This window comes from Dermacentor andersoni, chromosome 4 (genome assembly GCF_023375885.2).
Source record: "Dermacentor andersoni chromosome 4, qqDerAnde1_hic_scaffold, whole genome shotgun sequence".
In the NCBI taxonomy this organism is placed as follows: domain Eukaryota; kingdom Metazoa; phylum Arthropoda; class Arachnida; order Ixodida; family Ixodidae; genus Dermacentor; species Dermacentor andersoni.
Window position 1 is genome coordinate 7,620,266 of NC_092817.1, and position 16,932 is coordinate 7,637,197.

At 45.6% G+C, this 16,932-nt stretch overlaps 1 protein-coding gene and 1 long non-coding RNA gene across 3 annotated transcripts in view; one reads left to right on the forward strand and one right to left on the reverse strand.

Annotated features, from left to right (window-relative positions):
- Unc50 (Unc50 RNA binding protein) overlaps window positions 1-14,382 on the forward strand; it is a 39,754-nt gene extending 25,372 nt beyond the window's left edge. For both annotated transcript variants that reach the window (XM_072287728.1, XM_072287729.1), the window contains 3 exons: window positions 7,300-7,439; window positions 12,749-12,841; window positions 14,029-14,382. In XM_072287728.1, the coding sequence (XP_072143829.1) occupies window positions 7,300-7,439; window positions 12,749-12,841; window positions 14,029-14,165 (370 nt within the window). In that variant the 3' untranslated portion in view covers window positions 14,166-14,382. The remainder of the gene's footprint in view (window positions 1-7,299; window positions 7,440-12,748; window positions 12,842-14,028) is intronic.
- Window positions 7,671-12,742, reverse strand: LOC129386092 (uncharacterized). The gene is made up of 2 exons (XR_008613558.2): window positions 12,597-12,742; window positions 7,671-11,290 (listed from the first exon to the last, which is right to left on the reverse strand). It is a non-coding gene; the product is annotated as an uncharacterized lncRNA (long non-coding RNA).
- Window positions 14,383-16,932: the final 2,550 nt, after the last annotated feature.

Here is a 16,932-nt window from a genome sequence, read left to right on the forward strand (position 1 = left end):
ATACACAGATGAAAGAGGCTATATACACTTGAGCCAGGCCGACACTCGCTCGCGCCAAGGGCACATACCCCCTTCGTTGTCGTTCTCGTGGCGGCTCGTCCCTTGAGCATTGCTCAATGATATCGTAATACTACCCCGCGCCGGCAAAAGCGCCGTCACGGTGCTGTTAAATATCCAAGGCGCGTGGAGAGTTGTAGGGTTTGAGTCGGGCGACGTGGACAATGTCACTGGTTGTCACAGCGGAGGACGTAGTGGGCGTGGCTAGAACTATTTCGCAGGTGACATTGGTCACTTGGCGAAGCACGCGATATGGGACTGTGTAGCAGGAAAGCAGTTTTTCACAAAGGCCAACCTTACGCGATGGTGACCAAAGCAACACGAGGGTGCCGGGCACAATATGGTCATCACGGTGACGGAGGTCGTAGCGTTGCTTTTGTTTGCCTTGAGAAACTTGTAGACGAGCGCGCGCAAGTTGGCGAGCATGGCCAGCATGGGCGATAGCATCACGGGCATAAGCGCCAGTTGAAGCTGTGGTGGACGGAAGCACAGTGTCCAGTGGTAGTGTCAGTTCATGGCCATACAAGAGGTAAAAAGGTAAAAAGCCAGCAGTTTCGAGACAGGAAGAGTTGTACGCAAAGGTGATGTGAGGTAGAGCCTTGTCCCAGTCACGGTGGTCGTCTGAAACGTATTTGGATAGCATGTCTGTAAGGGTGCGGTTCAAACGCTCAGTGAGGCCGTTCGTTTGAGCGTAGTAGGAGGTGGTAAATTTATGCTCTATTGAGCAGGCACGCATGATGTCGTCAATGACTTTGGCTAAGAACGTACGGCCACGGTCTGTTAGCAATTGACGGGGAGCACCATGAATCAAAATGATATCGTGCAGGAGGAAGTCCGCAACATCAGTTGCACAACTGGTCGGACGAGCGCGGGTTACGGCGTAACGAGTCGCGTAGTTCGCCGCGACTGCAACCCACTTGTTTCCTGATGTAGATTCCGGAAATGGGCCGAGAAGGTCTAAGCCGACACGATGGAAGGGCTTGGCAGGGATGTCGAGCGGCTGCAGGTAACCAGCGGGGAGCTGGGAAGGCTTCTTGCGTCGTTGGCAAAGTTCACAAGCGACGACGTAACGTCGTACGGAACGGGCAAGGCCCGGCCAGAAAAAAACGGCGACGTACATGGTTATAGGTTCGAGACACGCCGAGGTGTCCTGCTGTTGGTGCATCGTGAAGCTCTTCTAGAACGGTTGAGCGGAGGTGTTTAGGTATGACAAGTAGGAACTCAGAGCCGTCCGAATTAAGGTTAGGATGGTACAGAGTACCGTCGCGGAGGACGAAGAGGCGTAGAGTGGCGTCGGCCGGAGAGTGTTCAAAACGATAGATGAGTACTCTGATGTAGGCGTCACGCCGTTGCTCGTCGGGGAAATGAAGCAGCTGCGACACAGAATACGCAAGCAGCACTGGTAATATTGGAGGAGTCAGGGTTGTCAACAGGGTAACGTGACAGGCTGTCAGCGTCTTGGTGCAGGCGGCAAGATTTGTAGACCACGGAATATGAGAATTCTTGTAGCCTCAAAGCCCATCGACCAAGCTGGCCTGTAGGATCTTTTAGCGATGAGAGCCAGCACAGAGCATGATGGTCAGTGACTACGAAAAAAGGGCGATCGTAAAGGTAAGGATGGAACTTCGCAACTGCCCAGACTACAGCAAGGCATTCTCGTTACGTAATGGAATAGTTGCGCTCCGATGGCGTGAGGAGGCGGCTCGCATAAGCAATAACGCGATCCTGGCCACGCTGACGCTGGGCTAAGACGGCACCTACGCCATGACCGCTGGCATCTGTACGCAATTCTGTAGGGGCATCAGGGTCGAAGTGGGCAAGAATGGGTGGCGAGGAGAGAAGAGTGACGAGACGAGAGAAGGCGGCGGCTTCTGCAGTACCCCATGAGAATTGTACGCCTTTCTTCAAAAGATTAGTGAGGGGTCTAGCAATTGACGCAAAATCTTGAACAAAACGACGAAAGTACGAGCATAGCCCTATAAAACTTCGAACGTCTGCAGCTGTCTTCGGAACCGGAAAGTCTCGGATGGCGCGAGTTTTGTCGGGATCAGGCTGTACTCCGGAAGCGTCAACGCGGTGGCCCAGAACAGTAATTTGGCGGCGGCCGAAACGACATTTGGACGAGTTAAGTTGCAGCTTCGCCTTTCGAAATACATCAAGTATAGCTGTTAGACGCTCAAGGTGAGTGTCGAATGTGGGTGAGAAGATGATGACGTCGTCGAGGTAGCAGAGACATGTGGACCATTTGAAACCTCGGAGCAAGGAGTCCATGATACGCTCAAATGTGGCAGGGGCGTTGCATAATTCAAACGGCATTACTTTAAATTGGTATAGGCCATCAGGTGTGATTAACGCGGTTTTTCTCTGTCCATATCGTCAACAGCAATCTGCCAGTATCCAGAACGGAGATCAATAGAAGAGACATAGCTGGAACCGTGGAGGCAGTCAAGGGCGTCGTCTATACGTGGGAGCGGGTAGACGTCCTTCTTAGTAATGTTGTTCAGATGACGGTAGTCTACACAGAAGCACCACGTGCCATCCTTTTTCTTAACCAACACTACAGGTGACGCCCAGGGACTCGAAGAAGGCTCAATGATGTTTTTGTCTGGCATTTTGTTCACTTCACTTTGAATTACTCAGCGTTCCGATGCAGAAACTCGATACGGTCGTCGGTGAATAGAAGTAGCATCGCCAGTAAGAATCCGATGCTTGACCCCGAGCGTCTGGCCTAAAGGGCGATCGTCGAAGTCGAAAATATCTCTGTAGGACGATAATACTTGGTAAAGGTCTTCAGCCTGCGCAGAAGACAGGTCCATCGCAACCATTTTCTGTATCTTGGGATCGGCGGCCGAGGCTGGTACGATGGGCCTGCTAAGCTCGCAAGAAGCATCGGTCGATAAAGTTGCCACGTGATGGTCGCCGACACAATCAACGTTGGCAAGGCAAATACCTTGCGGTAGAATTTGCTTTGCCAATCCAAATTTAAAGATAGGCATGAAAGTGAGGTTCGCAGTAATAGTAAGTATACTGTGAGGCACAGTAACGTCACACTGCAGTGGAATGTCGGGCAGAGGAGTGACGAGGTACTCGCCATCAGGAACTGGTAGGGAAGACAAGAGTTCAACATGGGCTATTGATTTTGGCGGCAGGCGAATAAAGCCGGTGGGGCGTAGGCGGCACTGGGGTGCGTCAGAAGGTTCTGTGAGAATCGGTAACTCAAGGCGAAGGGTACTGGCAGAGCAGTCAATAAGAGCAGAATGCGCGGAGAGAAAATCGAGGCCGAGAATGAGGTCGTGGGGGCAATGAGCAATCACGGTGAAGAGGACAGGAGTGTGGCGGCCGGCGATGCTAACACGTGCCGTACACATGCCGATGATAGGCACAGTACTGCCATCCGCAACGTGGACGACGCGTGCCAACGCTGGGGTGAGGAGCTTGTTCAGTCGTCGTCGGAAGGCAGCACTCATAACAGAAAGATGTGGGCCTGTATCGATGAGTGCTGTGACAGGATAGCCATCAACGTCAACGTCAAGAAGGTTTTGGTTCGTGTGTAACGTGAGCAGAGGATTTGAGGGCAGGGTGGACAACACAGCTTCACCTCCAGAAGCTGCACTGCCTAGTTTTCCGGCTGGATCCGGGAGGCGATAGGCGATGGAGAGAAGCGACGGGGTTGGGGTGAACGAGACTGATGGCGGCGAGGTGAGGGCGAGTGGCTGTAGCGAAGGTTCGGGACAGGAGCATCAGCGGCAATGGGTTCATGGCGGGTGGCATAGGGAACAGAAGGTCCAAAGGGGCGTGAATGAGCGGCGGTGTATGTCCGAGGAGGTGGTGGCCATCAGTTGCGGCAGTGACGAGCGACGTGGCCGATGCGACAGCAGTGGAAGCAGATCGGCCTGTCATCAGGGGTACGCCATTTGGACGGGTTGCGGCGAGATGTGGCAGAAAAGGACTGCCGGGGTCGAGGAGGGCTGCTAGAGAACTGGGGAACCGTAGGTGGTGACGATGAACACACGGAGTTGAGACCCATGTTCTCAAATTCCTGTCTGACGACGGCCTGAATCATCACAATCGTGGTTGCTGGTGGATCGGGAGGCGTCGCGGAGAAAGCTGGCAAACAGGCGGCCTCGAGCTCACGGCGAACAATACGGGTTATGTCGTCACAGGGGGTGGTCTGATGCGCTCGACCCTCACATGTCGACGTAGCAGCAGTGTTGGGTAGCCGCGTGATGTTGTGTGTGATACGGCAGCTCTTAGCTTGTTCAAGGCGACGGCATTTTTTGATGATGGCGTCGATAGGCGAGACATGGCTGAAAACAAGCAAATTGAAAGCATCGTCGGCGATGCCTTTTAGCACATGCGACACTTTATCTGCTTCAGACATAGTATCGTCAGCTTTGCGGCAGGGAGCCAAGACGTCGAGGATGTATGAAACGTACGGCTCTGTAGATGTCTGAACATGAGACGCAAGAGCCTTTCTCGCGGCAGCCTTGCGCCCTATGGGGTCGCCGAACAGTTCCCTGAGCTTTTCTTTGAAGCTGTCCCAACTGTTTATCTCGTCGTCATGCGTTTAGTGCCACACGCGTGGGGTGCCGCCGAGATAAAAGATGACATTGGCGAGCATGATCGTTGGGTCCCACCTGTTATTAGCACTGGCGTGTTCGTAAAGCCTGATCCATTCGTCGATGTCCTCTCCCTCCAGGCCAGAGAACACACCAGGGTCGCGATGTTGGGCAACCGTTATGATTGGAGCAGTCGGACAAGCCGAAGCTGTTGCAGAGGCGGTCTCGTCACCGGGAGGCATGGTGACAAGCTCGATGTAGCGACCACTCCTGAGTTCCATGGCGAGGACGGGGATCGCTGACCTCCACCAGAATGTTACGTGTGGAAATACACAGATGAAAGAGGCTATATACACTTGAGCCAGACCGCCAGGCCGACACTCGCTCGCGCCAAGGGCACAGACCCCCTTCGTCGTCGTTCTTGCGGCGGCTCGTCCCTTGAACATCGCTCGATGATATCGTAACAATATTTTTAATTTGGCTATGAAAGCTGGGCAATAATGACATATGGCGTCGATCGATGGTGGAACAGTGCAACCAATCTCTCTACTGTAACGTAACCAAAAATTCGGGCGGGGAAAGTTACGTTGCTTCTAGACAATACTGCATTGCCTGAAATTGTATTTTATGCTCTTCTGCTAACTTTTCTTTGAGAAAGAGAGTAATTTATCTAATTTCCAACTAATCTGTGTTAAAAAGTGGCACCACCTTGTGCAGAATAATGGAGCCACGGTGTATGGTGGTACATTGTTACATAGCCTCCGAGGCTTCCATCGCGTCCAGTAATCTGTATTGTAAGTTTCTGTACACATATTTATGAAGAGTCTGTGCAGATGAAAAAGTCTTGCGTTAGAATTTTCTACTTACTTTCCAGAGAAACCACTGCATGTTTAACACTTCGAATGGCAGACTTATATTGTGCTGCAAGAAATTGACCATTTTCAAACTGTTATGTCATGGCTGCATTGTTAAGGGAACAAAGTCATCTTCTCACATCAAATGTTCAGAATGAGCAGAATTCTTAATGTCGTGAAATTATTGTTGTCTGGCACATGTATTGGCGCCACCTCCCAGAAGTCTTGCTAAGTGGGCATATCTCGCTTGCAATGGATGATGCTGCAGATGGCGCACCTTTGCTGCTGCTGCTGCTGTGAGCTGCAGGTTGGGCAAAACTGGAGTTGGCATCCACAGTAGCATGTTCATTAGAAGCAAGTGGCGTCTGCTTTCAGCACACTCAATGTGGTAGCACAGCTACTTTAAAGTGACACAAAAGAGAGAAAAGTAATTTGAGCTGTATTAGTTAATTCTACGATACTGTAAAAAGCCACTCTTACAGTCATTCTTGGTAAGGCGCAATAACGAAAGACAAAAGTTACACTGCCATGAAGTTCCCACACCAACTTGTCGTGACATCATGTGACGGCATCTGCTCGGGACTAGTCAATCTTTTGTTGTCAAAGGCGGACTACATTGTAGTATGCTGAGAAAGGCAAAAACGAAACTTGGCAAGCTGCAAGAACATTTATTGAGCCACATCAAAGCAAACACACACAGAAAAAGCTTTGAAATCTGACTACCAGCTTTGAGGCCTCAGCATGAAATTCAAAAAGTGCAAGTTTGACCTCCGTTTTCTCTTCCAATAGTCAACCCAATGCCATGAAATTAATGAAATTAAACTAATTTAGTGTTTTTCCTGAGTGTCTTCAAGAAAACTGCGCTTTTTGTAGAGCGTAGGTGTCATCCACAGGTACTAGGGTATTCTCTTCAACATCACATATAAGTCTCTAAACAGATCAGAGAGTCAGGGGTCCGCAACTGCCGTTTGCAGTAATTGAGTGTATAAGGTGCCATAGGATAGAAATACAGGGCACTTATACGCTTGATGATTAACATCAAGTGTATAAGTGCCCTGTATCTGCCTTTTGAACATCGCTATTGGAAATGACAAATAAAACTTCAGCATACTAGAAGTTACAGCTTGAGTGATATTGTGAACAAAGATTAGGAAGAACTCTGAACCCAGAACTCGGAACCCATTCCCATTTCTATGATGACCTATGTCGGTGTGGTAGATGTCCGTTGAAGAATAGCAGTATGCATGTACTCATTGCCACACACTCAGTGACCCAAGTTGGTCCAAACGTGGGTTTCGAGCCCTGTTAACTCGGCACAGCAGCCCAATGCGCTACGCATTTTATCACTGACTACACAGTGACCCAGGTACACAAGAAAATGGTTACACACATATACATACATGCATGCACACATACATAAACGTACGTACATACGTACATGCATGCATGCATGCATACATACATACATACATACATACATACATACATACATACACACACACATACATACATACACACACACATACATAGCCCCTGAAAATTGCGTGAAGTACCCGAAGAATGCTGATGCATTAAAGTGATAAGCTAAGAGGTAGGAAGGTGGGAGTATGGTTTGCAAAACAAACAAGTACATAGTTCAGATCGAGAGAAGCAGATAATCGGTAGGTCTAGGTGTGGCGAGATGCAGGTATATCATGGATGGAAATCGTTGGCCTTTGACCTGCACTGTATACAGAATAGATTGATGACAATGGTGTACTGAATAATGGATGCTACTTGTTAAGTGATGGTTGGGGCAGCTTTGTAAGCCCATGTTCTTGTTTGCCCAGGTTGATCAGCAACAAGTACCTGCTGAAGCCCACTTGTCGCAGTGAGGATGTCGAGTGGGGATATGCATTTGATGTGCACCTCAATGCATTCTTTCCGCCACTTGTGGTTTTGCATGTCTTCCAGCTGTTCTTCTCTCGTTGTGAGTGCAGCATTCCTCTTCACTTGTCTGCAATGTGCACGCAAGGCTTTTTAGTTTTCACTGCTTGTCTAGTTTTTAACAACTCTAGGGTAAATGCACATGTTTTTCGGAATCTTGCTCCAGTGCAACAAGGTAAACTGTAGGTGCAATTTTATGCATAGGCACTGTTTTTGTTCATCATATAGCTAACATTTGGGGCTTATATATAATGTATATGATCTCTCTCTCCTCTTGTTTTCTTTGTTTTCTTGTTTTGTTTTTTTGAAGCAGCAGCCTGTTGGTCCTGTGGTCTAGTCCTATGTGTCTGGACATTCTTTTTAATGGCCATCTGACTGTGTTACCTTTGCATTTAAATGAAAGCACTAAGGCCATTAAATGCAGAAAAAGGCTTCCTTTTTTTTTCTATGTTATCGTGACAAGCTGGTTACCAATATCTGACTGTTAGTTAAAATTGTATAGTAATGTTTAGAACTTTACCATAAATTGTTCGCTGGCTTATTACCTATGCAAAGTGTACGCCCTTCTGAACCTTTTAGTTGAGTTAATCATTCCTCTGGGATAAGGCCACTTTAATGTTATCATTCAAGCTTCTCATTTCCTTCTTAATGGCTGTACAGTTGTAAGTTCCATTTGAGACCTTTCAAGAACATTTTGTTTCTCTTTATGGAAGAAAAGTGGACATTTATCCTTCATGAGATATTGAACATAAAATGTCAAAAGTGACAGGCTGCAGTAGATGACTGCTATGGTGGCAATCCATTTCTGCAGTACACTGTAGGTGCACCTCAGAAATAAGAAAAAAGTTAGATAGGAACAAGAGGCCAAGAGGAAACATTTGGAGGGGAATGGGGAAAGTGAACATTGCACTCTTTGTAGTTCCATAATTGTTAAGTACTTCTAAAAATTTATTGTATTCACTGAAAGGCATTGCTGTCCTCATTCAAGTTTGTTCTCACTTTTGAAGAAAACTTGTTGCAGGGCCCCTTAAAGAGGAGATGCACCTCAGAGATCCATTTTCATTCATAATAAAGATAATTGCATCAATGTTATGTACAATATAAAGTTTATTCTGCTATTTTCAAATATGATTTCATTTTCTCAATATCTTACCGGCATTTTTTTTTTTTTTTTCCTCTGAAAGTGTAGAAAGTGGTTTCTCATGCAAGGTTCGGGCATCGTACCAGACCTCAGATAGTGTTATCATCAGCCTGGTTATGCCCACTGCAGGGCAAAGGCCTCTCCCATACTTCTTCAACTACCCCGGTCATGTACTAATTGTGGCCGTGTTGTCCCTGCAAACTTCTTAATCTCATCCGCCCACCTAACTTTCTGCCACCCCCTGCTACGCTTCCCTTCCCTTGGAATCCAGTCCGTAACATTTAATGACCATTGGTTATCTTCCCTCCTCATTACATGTCCTGCCCATGCCCATTTCTTTTTCTTGATTTCAACTAAGATGTCATTAACTTAACCCAATCTGCTCTTTTCTTATCCCTTAACATTAGACCCATCATTCTTCTTTCCATAGCTTGTTGCGTCGTCCTCAATTTAGGTAGAACCCTTTTCGTAAGCCTCCAGGTTTCTGCCCCGTACGTGAGTACTAGTAAGACACAGCTGTTATACACTTTTCTCTTGAGGGATAATGGCAACCTGCTGTTCATGATCTGAGAATGCCTGCCAAATGCACTCCAGCCCATTCTTTTTTCACTGCTTTTAGGCTTCCTCCGTTCTTGAGAGCCGGTTCAATTCTATCCATATTATACTTCCTTGTGTCAGCTGTCCTGCGCTTGTTGATTAACTTGGACAGTTCTGCCAGTTCTATTCTAGCTGTAGGGTTAGAGGCTTTCATACATTGGCGTTTCTTGATCAGATTCTTCGTCTCCTGCGATAGCTTACTGGTATCCTGTCTAACGGATTTGCCACTGACTTCTATTGCACACTCCTTAATGATGCCCATATGATTGTCATTTATTGCTTCAACACTAAGGTCCTCTTCCTGAGTTAAAGCCGAATACCTGTTCTGTAGCTTGATCCGGAATTCCTCTATTTTCCCTTTTACCGCTAACTCCTTGATCGGCTTGTTATGTACCAGTTTCTTCCGTTCCCTCCTCAAGTCTAGGCTAATTCGAGTTCTTACCATCCTATGGTCACAGCAGCGCACCTTGCCGAGCACGTCCACATCTTGTATGATGCCAGGGTTAGCGCAAAGTATAAAGTCTTATTTCATTTCTAATCTTGCCATTCGGGCTCCTCCATGTCCACTTTTGGCTATCCCGCTTGTGGAAGAAGGTATTCATTCCACATATTATTCTGTTCTGCAAACTCTATCAATAACTCTCCTCTGCTATTCCTAGAACCTATGCCATATTCCCCCACTGACTTGTCTCCAGCCCGCTTCTTGCCTACCCTGGCATTGAAGTCACCCATCAGTATAGTGTATTTTGTTTTTACTTTACCCATCGCCGATTCCACATCTTCATAGAAGCTTTCGACTTGCTGGTCATCATGACTAGATGTAAGGGCGTGGACCTGTGTCACCTTCAATTTGTACCTCTTATTAAGTGTCACTACAAGACCTGCCACCCTCTCGTTAATGCTATAGAATTCCTGTATGTTATTAGCTATATCCTTATTAGTCAGGAATCAGACTCATAGTTCTCATCTCTCCACTAAGCCCCGGTAGCACGGGATGTTCCCGCTTTTTAGCACTGTATAGGCTTCTTTTGGCCTCCTGACCTCACTGAGCCCTATTATACAGTATCCTGTTTAATGCCCACTAATTCCTCCAATAGCAATGCTAGACTCATCTCACTAGATAACATTCTAGCGTTAAACGTTGCCAGGTTCAGATTCCAATGGCGGCCTGTCCGGACCCAGAGATTCTTAGCACCCTTTGCTGGGTCACAGGTCTGACCGCTGCCGTGGTTAGTTGCTTTGCAGCTGCTGGGGACTGAGGGCCGGGGTTTGATTGTTGTAGTCATATAGGAGGTTGTGGCCAAGTACTGCACCAGGGTGTCCAATCCTGCTCTGGTGAGGGAGTGCGTTGCCGGTTCTGGTCACCGAGATCAGGCTGCACTCCAGGCCTGTTTATGGTTATATTTTTCCAAAATGCACATTAACGAAATTGTTGCAAATTACAATAAAAGCTGGATACTTCCATTCTGCACATTGAGTGCAACAATTTTGGCATACAAACAGTGAAAGCACGACAAGATAAAGTTAAAAGTGCTATACATGTTTATTGCTATTGCGGATGATCGATTTGCATGAAATTTGGCCAGAATGCAGACCAGTCTTTCCCAAAGTGTAGAACTTAAAAAATTATCCTCCTGCTACATAGGTGGTACCCTGAGAACATTTGTAAGCTTCATCCTCCTGCCGGGCTTTCTTTGCTGCTTTGCAATGACAAGATTTAGCTTGAGATGTCTGTTCCAGAGATTTTATTTATAATATGCCGTAGTCAAACTCTTGTAAGACTTCCTCTGAATCTTTGTGGCCTTTGTTGAACTGATGTATGGCTATAGATGTGGCCATCTCCACAACAGTGTGTGAAGTAAATTTTGTTATGGGGCACAGCAACCCAATCTTGTTGAAAGACTCTGCTGCATTTCAGGGTTTGCCCTGCATACGGTGAAGCAGCAGCTTTTTGCTTGTCAGTCTCTCATAAGTTGGAAGCATATACTCTGCCTGAGCATTCGCGAATGAGCTGGTGCCAACTCGGCCAGGGCTTGTGTTCGCTTGTTGTTGCCCCAGGAAAGCTCAGCATCTGTGCAAAAGTTGTGGTCCCGAACTTCATCAGTACAGCATGAATGGAAAAATGAAGCTGCTACAAAGAAATATTATTCTTTACCCTCATCTCTGACACGCTTTTGCCTTGTGTCACTTCTCATATGTAGCTGGGATGCTCACTTGGACACAGACAGAGATAAACAAGTTGAACAGATTAATTAAAAGGCTAGTCAAAACAACAGTGGGGTTACCGATTAACACTCCGGATAACAAATTAATGAAACTCGGGCTCCACAACACAATAGCCGAGATAATTGAAGCTCAGCAAATTGCCCACAGAGAGAGGCTCTCTGGAACAAGGCCAGGTAGAGCAATACTAGAAGAGGTAGGATGGTGCCCAACCGAATCCAAAATTTCAGGTGAAGGCACAGTAGAACTAAAAGATAGCATAAGAAAGGTAATCAAGACGACTCCTTTCCCCAGAAATATGCACCCGGTGCACAACCTGGAAAGACGAAAGGCAAGGGCCAAAGCTCTCCTGCAAGAGATAGAACACGACAGAGAACATGCGGCATTTGTAGATGCTGCGTGGGTCAGAGGAAAGAAAGCCTTTACGGCAGTAGTAGTAGATGCAGATGGTCTCACTCGGGATGCTATTACAATCATGACTAAAGACACGACACTCGCGGAACAAGTAGCGATAGCATTGGCTTTAAGGAATAATAAGTGGACGAAGATTTACAGTGACTCTAAGATGGCTATTAGACACTTTACCAATGGCTTTGTAACCAAAAGGGCTGCCCAGCTGATCGGTGAGTTGGACAGCCAAGAGATCGAAATCCGCTGGTTTCCTGCGCACATGGGGTCTGTCGATCCATCTCGGAAGAATTTAAACGAGATGGCTAACGCAGCTGCACGAGGACTTACTATCCGTGCACTACGCGACCAGGACCTTAATATTATACAGGAGGAGAACAGGGACCAATTACTAACTTATAATGAAATCACGAGGCATTATTACATCAACAGAAGGGAATTCCCAGTGCCACACGCTAAGCTCAATAGAGCTCAAGCGGTGACTCTGAGATTGTTGCAAACAGGAACTTATCCAAGTCCAAACTTTATTAACAAGATATATCCTGAAAGAGAGATACCAATCAATTGCGAGAAGTGTAATGGCATCATTACTCTGGATCACATGCTTTGGCAGTGTCCTGTGACTTTCACAGACTGTGACAAGGAGAGAGACTGGTGGCAGCGAGTCCTACACAGTGGAGGTCTTTTCGATCAAGTACAGGCCGTCCAGAAGGCCCATGATACGGCGGTAAGGTTAAACCTTACTGTCCCGACGTGGGAGCCGCCTGCGTCAACCTAAGGGTTGATCTTCAGGACATTAAATAAAGTTCATCATACCATACCATACCATACCTCATCTCTCTTAAGAACTATATGTAATTGAAACTGTGATTTTTAATGAGTTAGTATGCATGCATTTTTGTAAGCTAGAATAGAAGCAAAATATTTATACTCATTAATTAATTTGAAGGGAAGCACTGGACTCTAATGTGCTTTTTGTGCAGTGCTTTCACACCACATCTCACTTCTGTTTGGCAACACTCTCTGGCTGATCGCGCTGGGATACTACATCTACATCACATTCCTTGGCTACAGCGGTAAGGAATGAATTTTCAAAAGCATGGTTTATTAGTACTCAGCTGTTAATTGTCCTGCTACTGAATTTTTAATAATTCCATATTGTGTATGTGCTGTGTATATATGTATGTATATATATATATATATATATATATATATATATATATATATATATATATATATATATATATATATATATATATATACATCTTGTTTCACATAACTGAAACCAAAATTCTTAACCCTTTATGGACGAATGTTGCCCACAAGCAACGAACCAGAAAAAAAATATTTTTTTCTTGCTGAGTTTTGGTATTGAGTGCACAGTCCCTGCCTAAATGTTTTTTTTTTCTAAGACTGAATGACAGGCAGCAAGTGTCAATGGTGGTTTAGAGTAGGAACGTAGGATGAGGAAGAAATTGAAACGTGACTTGCTCTCTTTTGAAACCACGGTCAAAGGAGACAGATTGTCGCAAAATCTTTGGCTTCAGTCGTATCACACACATAATGAAAATCAAACACACTGTGCTCCTATGGTTTCTATATGACGAGAGCTGTCAGTCGTTTGGGGTGCCGAGAACACTTTCAAAGCAACCGACAAGGATGACTATTGTGGCAGTTGTGACGAGTGCGCAGCTTGTGGCATTGACTAGCATGATTTAGTAGCCAAGCTTTATGATAAATAATGGTTTCTTATGTTCAAACATTTTCATTTTTCTAAAAAGATATGGGTTGACCTATATTCTATTTATAACTTTTTATTTCTCGTGGCAAGATATAAGGGGTCAACCTATATTCATGTTCGACCTATTTTCGATTAAATACGGTAGCCATAATATAATAGCATAACCTCGATGGCTTTTGGTGGTCACTGTGCTCTGTATTTGCGACAAACTTACTGGTTGCGTGCAGTTGACACACTTTCCTCATTGACATGTACAGTGCGCAGCAATTGAAATATAACTGGCTGACATGGCAGCCAGCACTTTTTCTTTCTACCAGTGGGCCCTCACTTTCATTGCATACCTTAACAGATCAGCATGGCGTCCCCAGCACCCACCGGTTTCATAAAAAGCGTCGGCTGCCATGGATGGGGTCGAGTATGGTGTTTGAATTGTTGAGACCTATACATTACAGCACGCATTGTGGACTTGTGCCTGCATTGGTAAATTCTTTGGAACCAATAGATGCTCCTTCTCTCTTTCAGCCCTTCCCATCCTGAAGAACACACACATCTTTCTCTATCCACTGGCCCTCCTGCTTGTTTGCTACATAGTGACTTTAGTGTGTAATATAAACCTTTGTGAGGCCCTTAATGATTTCTATGCATACAGAGTGATGTAAGGTACATCGATACTTCATGGCAGGAAGCTGTGTGCCATGTTCTGCTTTCCTTTATGGAAAATGACTTTCTGATGCTTCATCGTATGTCTGTGTGTTGAGATGGTAATTTAAAGCTGTAAAATATTTTAGTGGTGTCGCACCTGCAATATGCTGTATATGTGTGCCCAATGTGGAAATAAACTCGTGGCATCATGTGATGCAGTTTTCTCTATTTTTATCAAGCTTGCTTTCTTCTTAAAGGATTACTGCCGCAAAATTTTTTTCACACTTTTGTTCGTCGTTTGATAGCTGTTGAAGCAGCAATCAAGGTAGGGAGCTTCACTTGCTTGTGAAAGGAAAAAAAGACACTTGTAATTATGTCGCCCTTTAGTGTGACCAGTTGAAAATACATGCCTTCTGGCATGAAGCAGCCCGCAGGTTCTTACATGGCTAGAGGAGGAGGTGGTCTAGTGGCAGTATACCAGGCGCACTGTGAACGCAGTGCCGAAAGCTGGGTGCACATGAAGGGAGAAGTCTGGTGATACCAATTGTAGTTTTAGCCATGTTAACTCCTATTTTTAACATTGTTTTCTAAAAGGACCACATAATTTTTGCCACAGAAGCCACCTATCTGCAACATGAAGCTAGATGAGAAAATTTGATTGTGTGGGGTTCTCTCACCCGTACTCTCGGGACAAAGTAACGACAACACTGTAGTGCAAACAATCACAAGGGCATTTATTGCACCTTTCATAGATCAATGCCTGCTGGCCGAGTTGCTATCCACAAAACATGCCGATGGGCGTGCGACAAATCTAGAAGTCCGTCTCACCGCGACCGGATAACGAGCGAATATGTTCGCTCCATGCTGGATCCCAACGCCTGGTCGTTCGCGTGTACGGTCACGCGAACGGTGGCGCGTTCGAAGGCGGCCACGCGAGACGGTCTCGCAGAAGCATGGATCGGCGCACGCGCGGCACGTCCACGGCGCTCGCCGTCCCGCCGCCAAAGAGAGAGAGCCTTCCTTTACCGCGGCCAAGTAACCCCGCCGTGAGGCGGCGTTAGCAGCGCAACACTAGCGCCATCTCTCGTACTGCGCTTCAAGCAGACCGACTGCCGCGGGCATCACGCAGGCCACGCGGCGAAGCCGGATTGCAGGAAAAGAGAGCTATGCGGGAAAAACATCAGGGGACGCGCGAGAGTCGCGCATCCCCACAATTGATATTGTGTCATTTTATGCGTGCTTCTTGTTGATTGAGTATTGAGCAGGGACAATGACCAAAGAAACCAATATTATAATTAAATAAGCCAGGTTTATTAACTGCGTGGCGCAAAAAGATGCAAGTGACCAATGCACTTCTACGTAAATCTGAGGGTACATTGACATATATATACACCACAACATATATGTAAGAAGAAAATTATCAAATATTTTAATACTCTGATTGAAGAAGTGAAAACTCCCGACCGGAATAAGGGTATTTCTTTTAAAAGCCGCACCAGCCCCATGTGAACCAGTCAACTTTCCGAGAAAAGTAGTCAGGGCAATTATTGGATGTTAATAAGAACAACAGTGTTACGGAAAAGATATTGCCTATGTACTCTAACTGAATCGGGGAAACAGGGAAGTCTTTACCAATGTCTTTAGCGATCGCCTAAGAGATGCGAAGGCGAAGGCCTTCTAAAGCCTACTGTAATTCACCTTAATGCACCATAATCCTTCTTAGTCCACCTCAATCCTCCATAATCCACCTTAATTCAATCATGAATTAACTTTGCTAATCATTAATCATCTCTTATACACGGCTAGACATGGTTTGGTTCGCTTCTGGCCTTCCTTGAGTCACGTGATATTTTTATACCTCACAACGCAACTTGAAGCAGAGATATAAGGCTTTCGCCTTAATGCAAGCTAAGCGTAACATCTTTTTTAATCAGAAATCAGACTCGAGAGTAACTTCTTTCGTTTACACTCCCAGAAAAAAGCTGAAGGATGCAGCTACCCTCCTTTTTGTTTTCTTTCAGTTAAACGAATTTGGGTGTTTTACATTTGGCAATATGATTATGAGGCACCCTGATCAATTCTGACTACCTGGGGTTCTTTAACGTGCACCTAAACAGAAGTACATGTGTTTTTTCAATTTCGTTCCTATGGAATTCTGCGATCTGGTTTGAACCTGTGAGCTCGAGTTTAGAAGCACAACGCCATATACACTATGTAGCAATTAATTAGGCTACCACGCCGCTCTTTTCTTTCTTCTTTCTTCCTTTTTATTTTCTGTCCTTTTTTTTTTTTTAAGCATGGACTGGACAAAAAAATTTCACACGGCTTATGGGCCAAAGGTTAGCATATATAATGGTAACCTAAAACTGTTTTCAGTGCCCATGGTCTGACCGCAGTAAAAGAACCCGTACCAATTACTCCGCATTATGTTGCACTGCGTTTCTTTTTCTTCTTTTATAAGACTACTTCCCGTAAATCTTAGTACAGGGCGCTGGATAGGGCAGATATGTTTTTTCCTCTGCATTTCGCAAGGCCTACTGATGGAAAACTATATGTGCAAAATACAGGAGAAATACATGCTGCTTGAAGAGCTACAAAAATATTTGTTCTCAAAGGGGACCATACACTAACATAGTAGAATGAAAGCCAACACTGCGGCCGCAGTGCATGTGCAATCACCGAGCGCCACTAAAGAAAATAAAATAATGAAGAGAAAGAAAGGCATCTATTCCTAAGGTATAAGTACATGTCACATGCATTTATAAACACCATTTGAGTGATCTG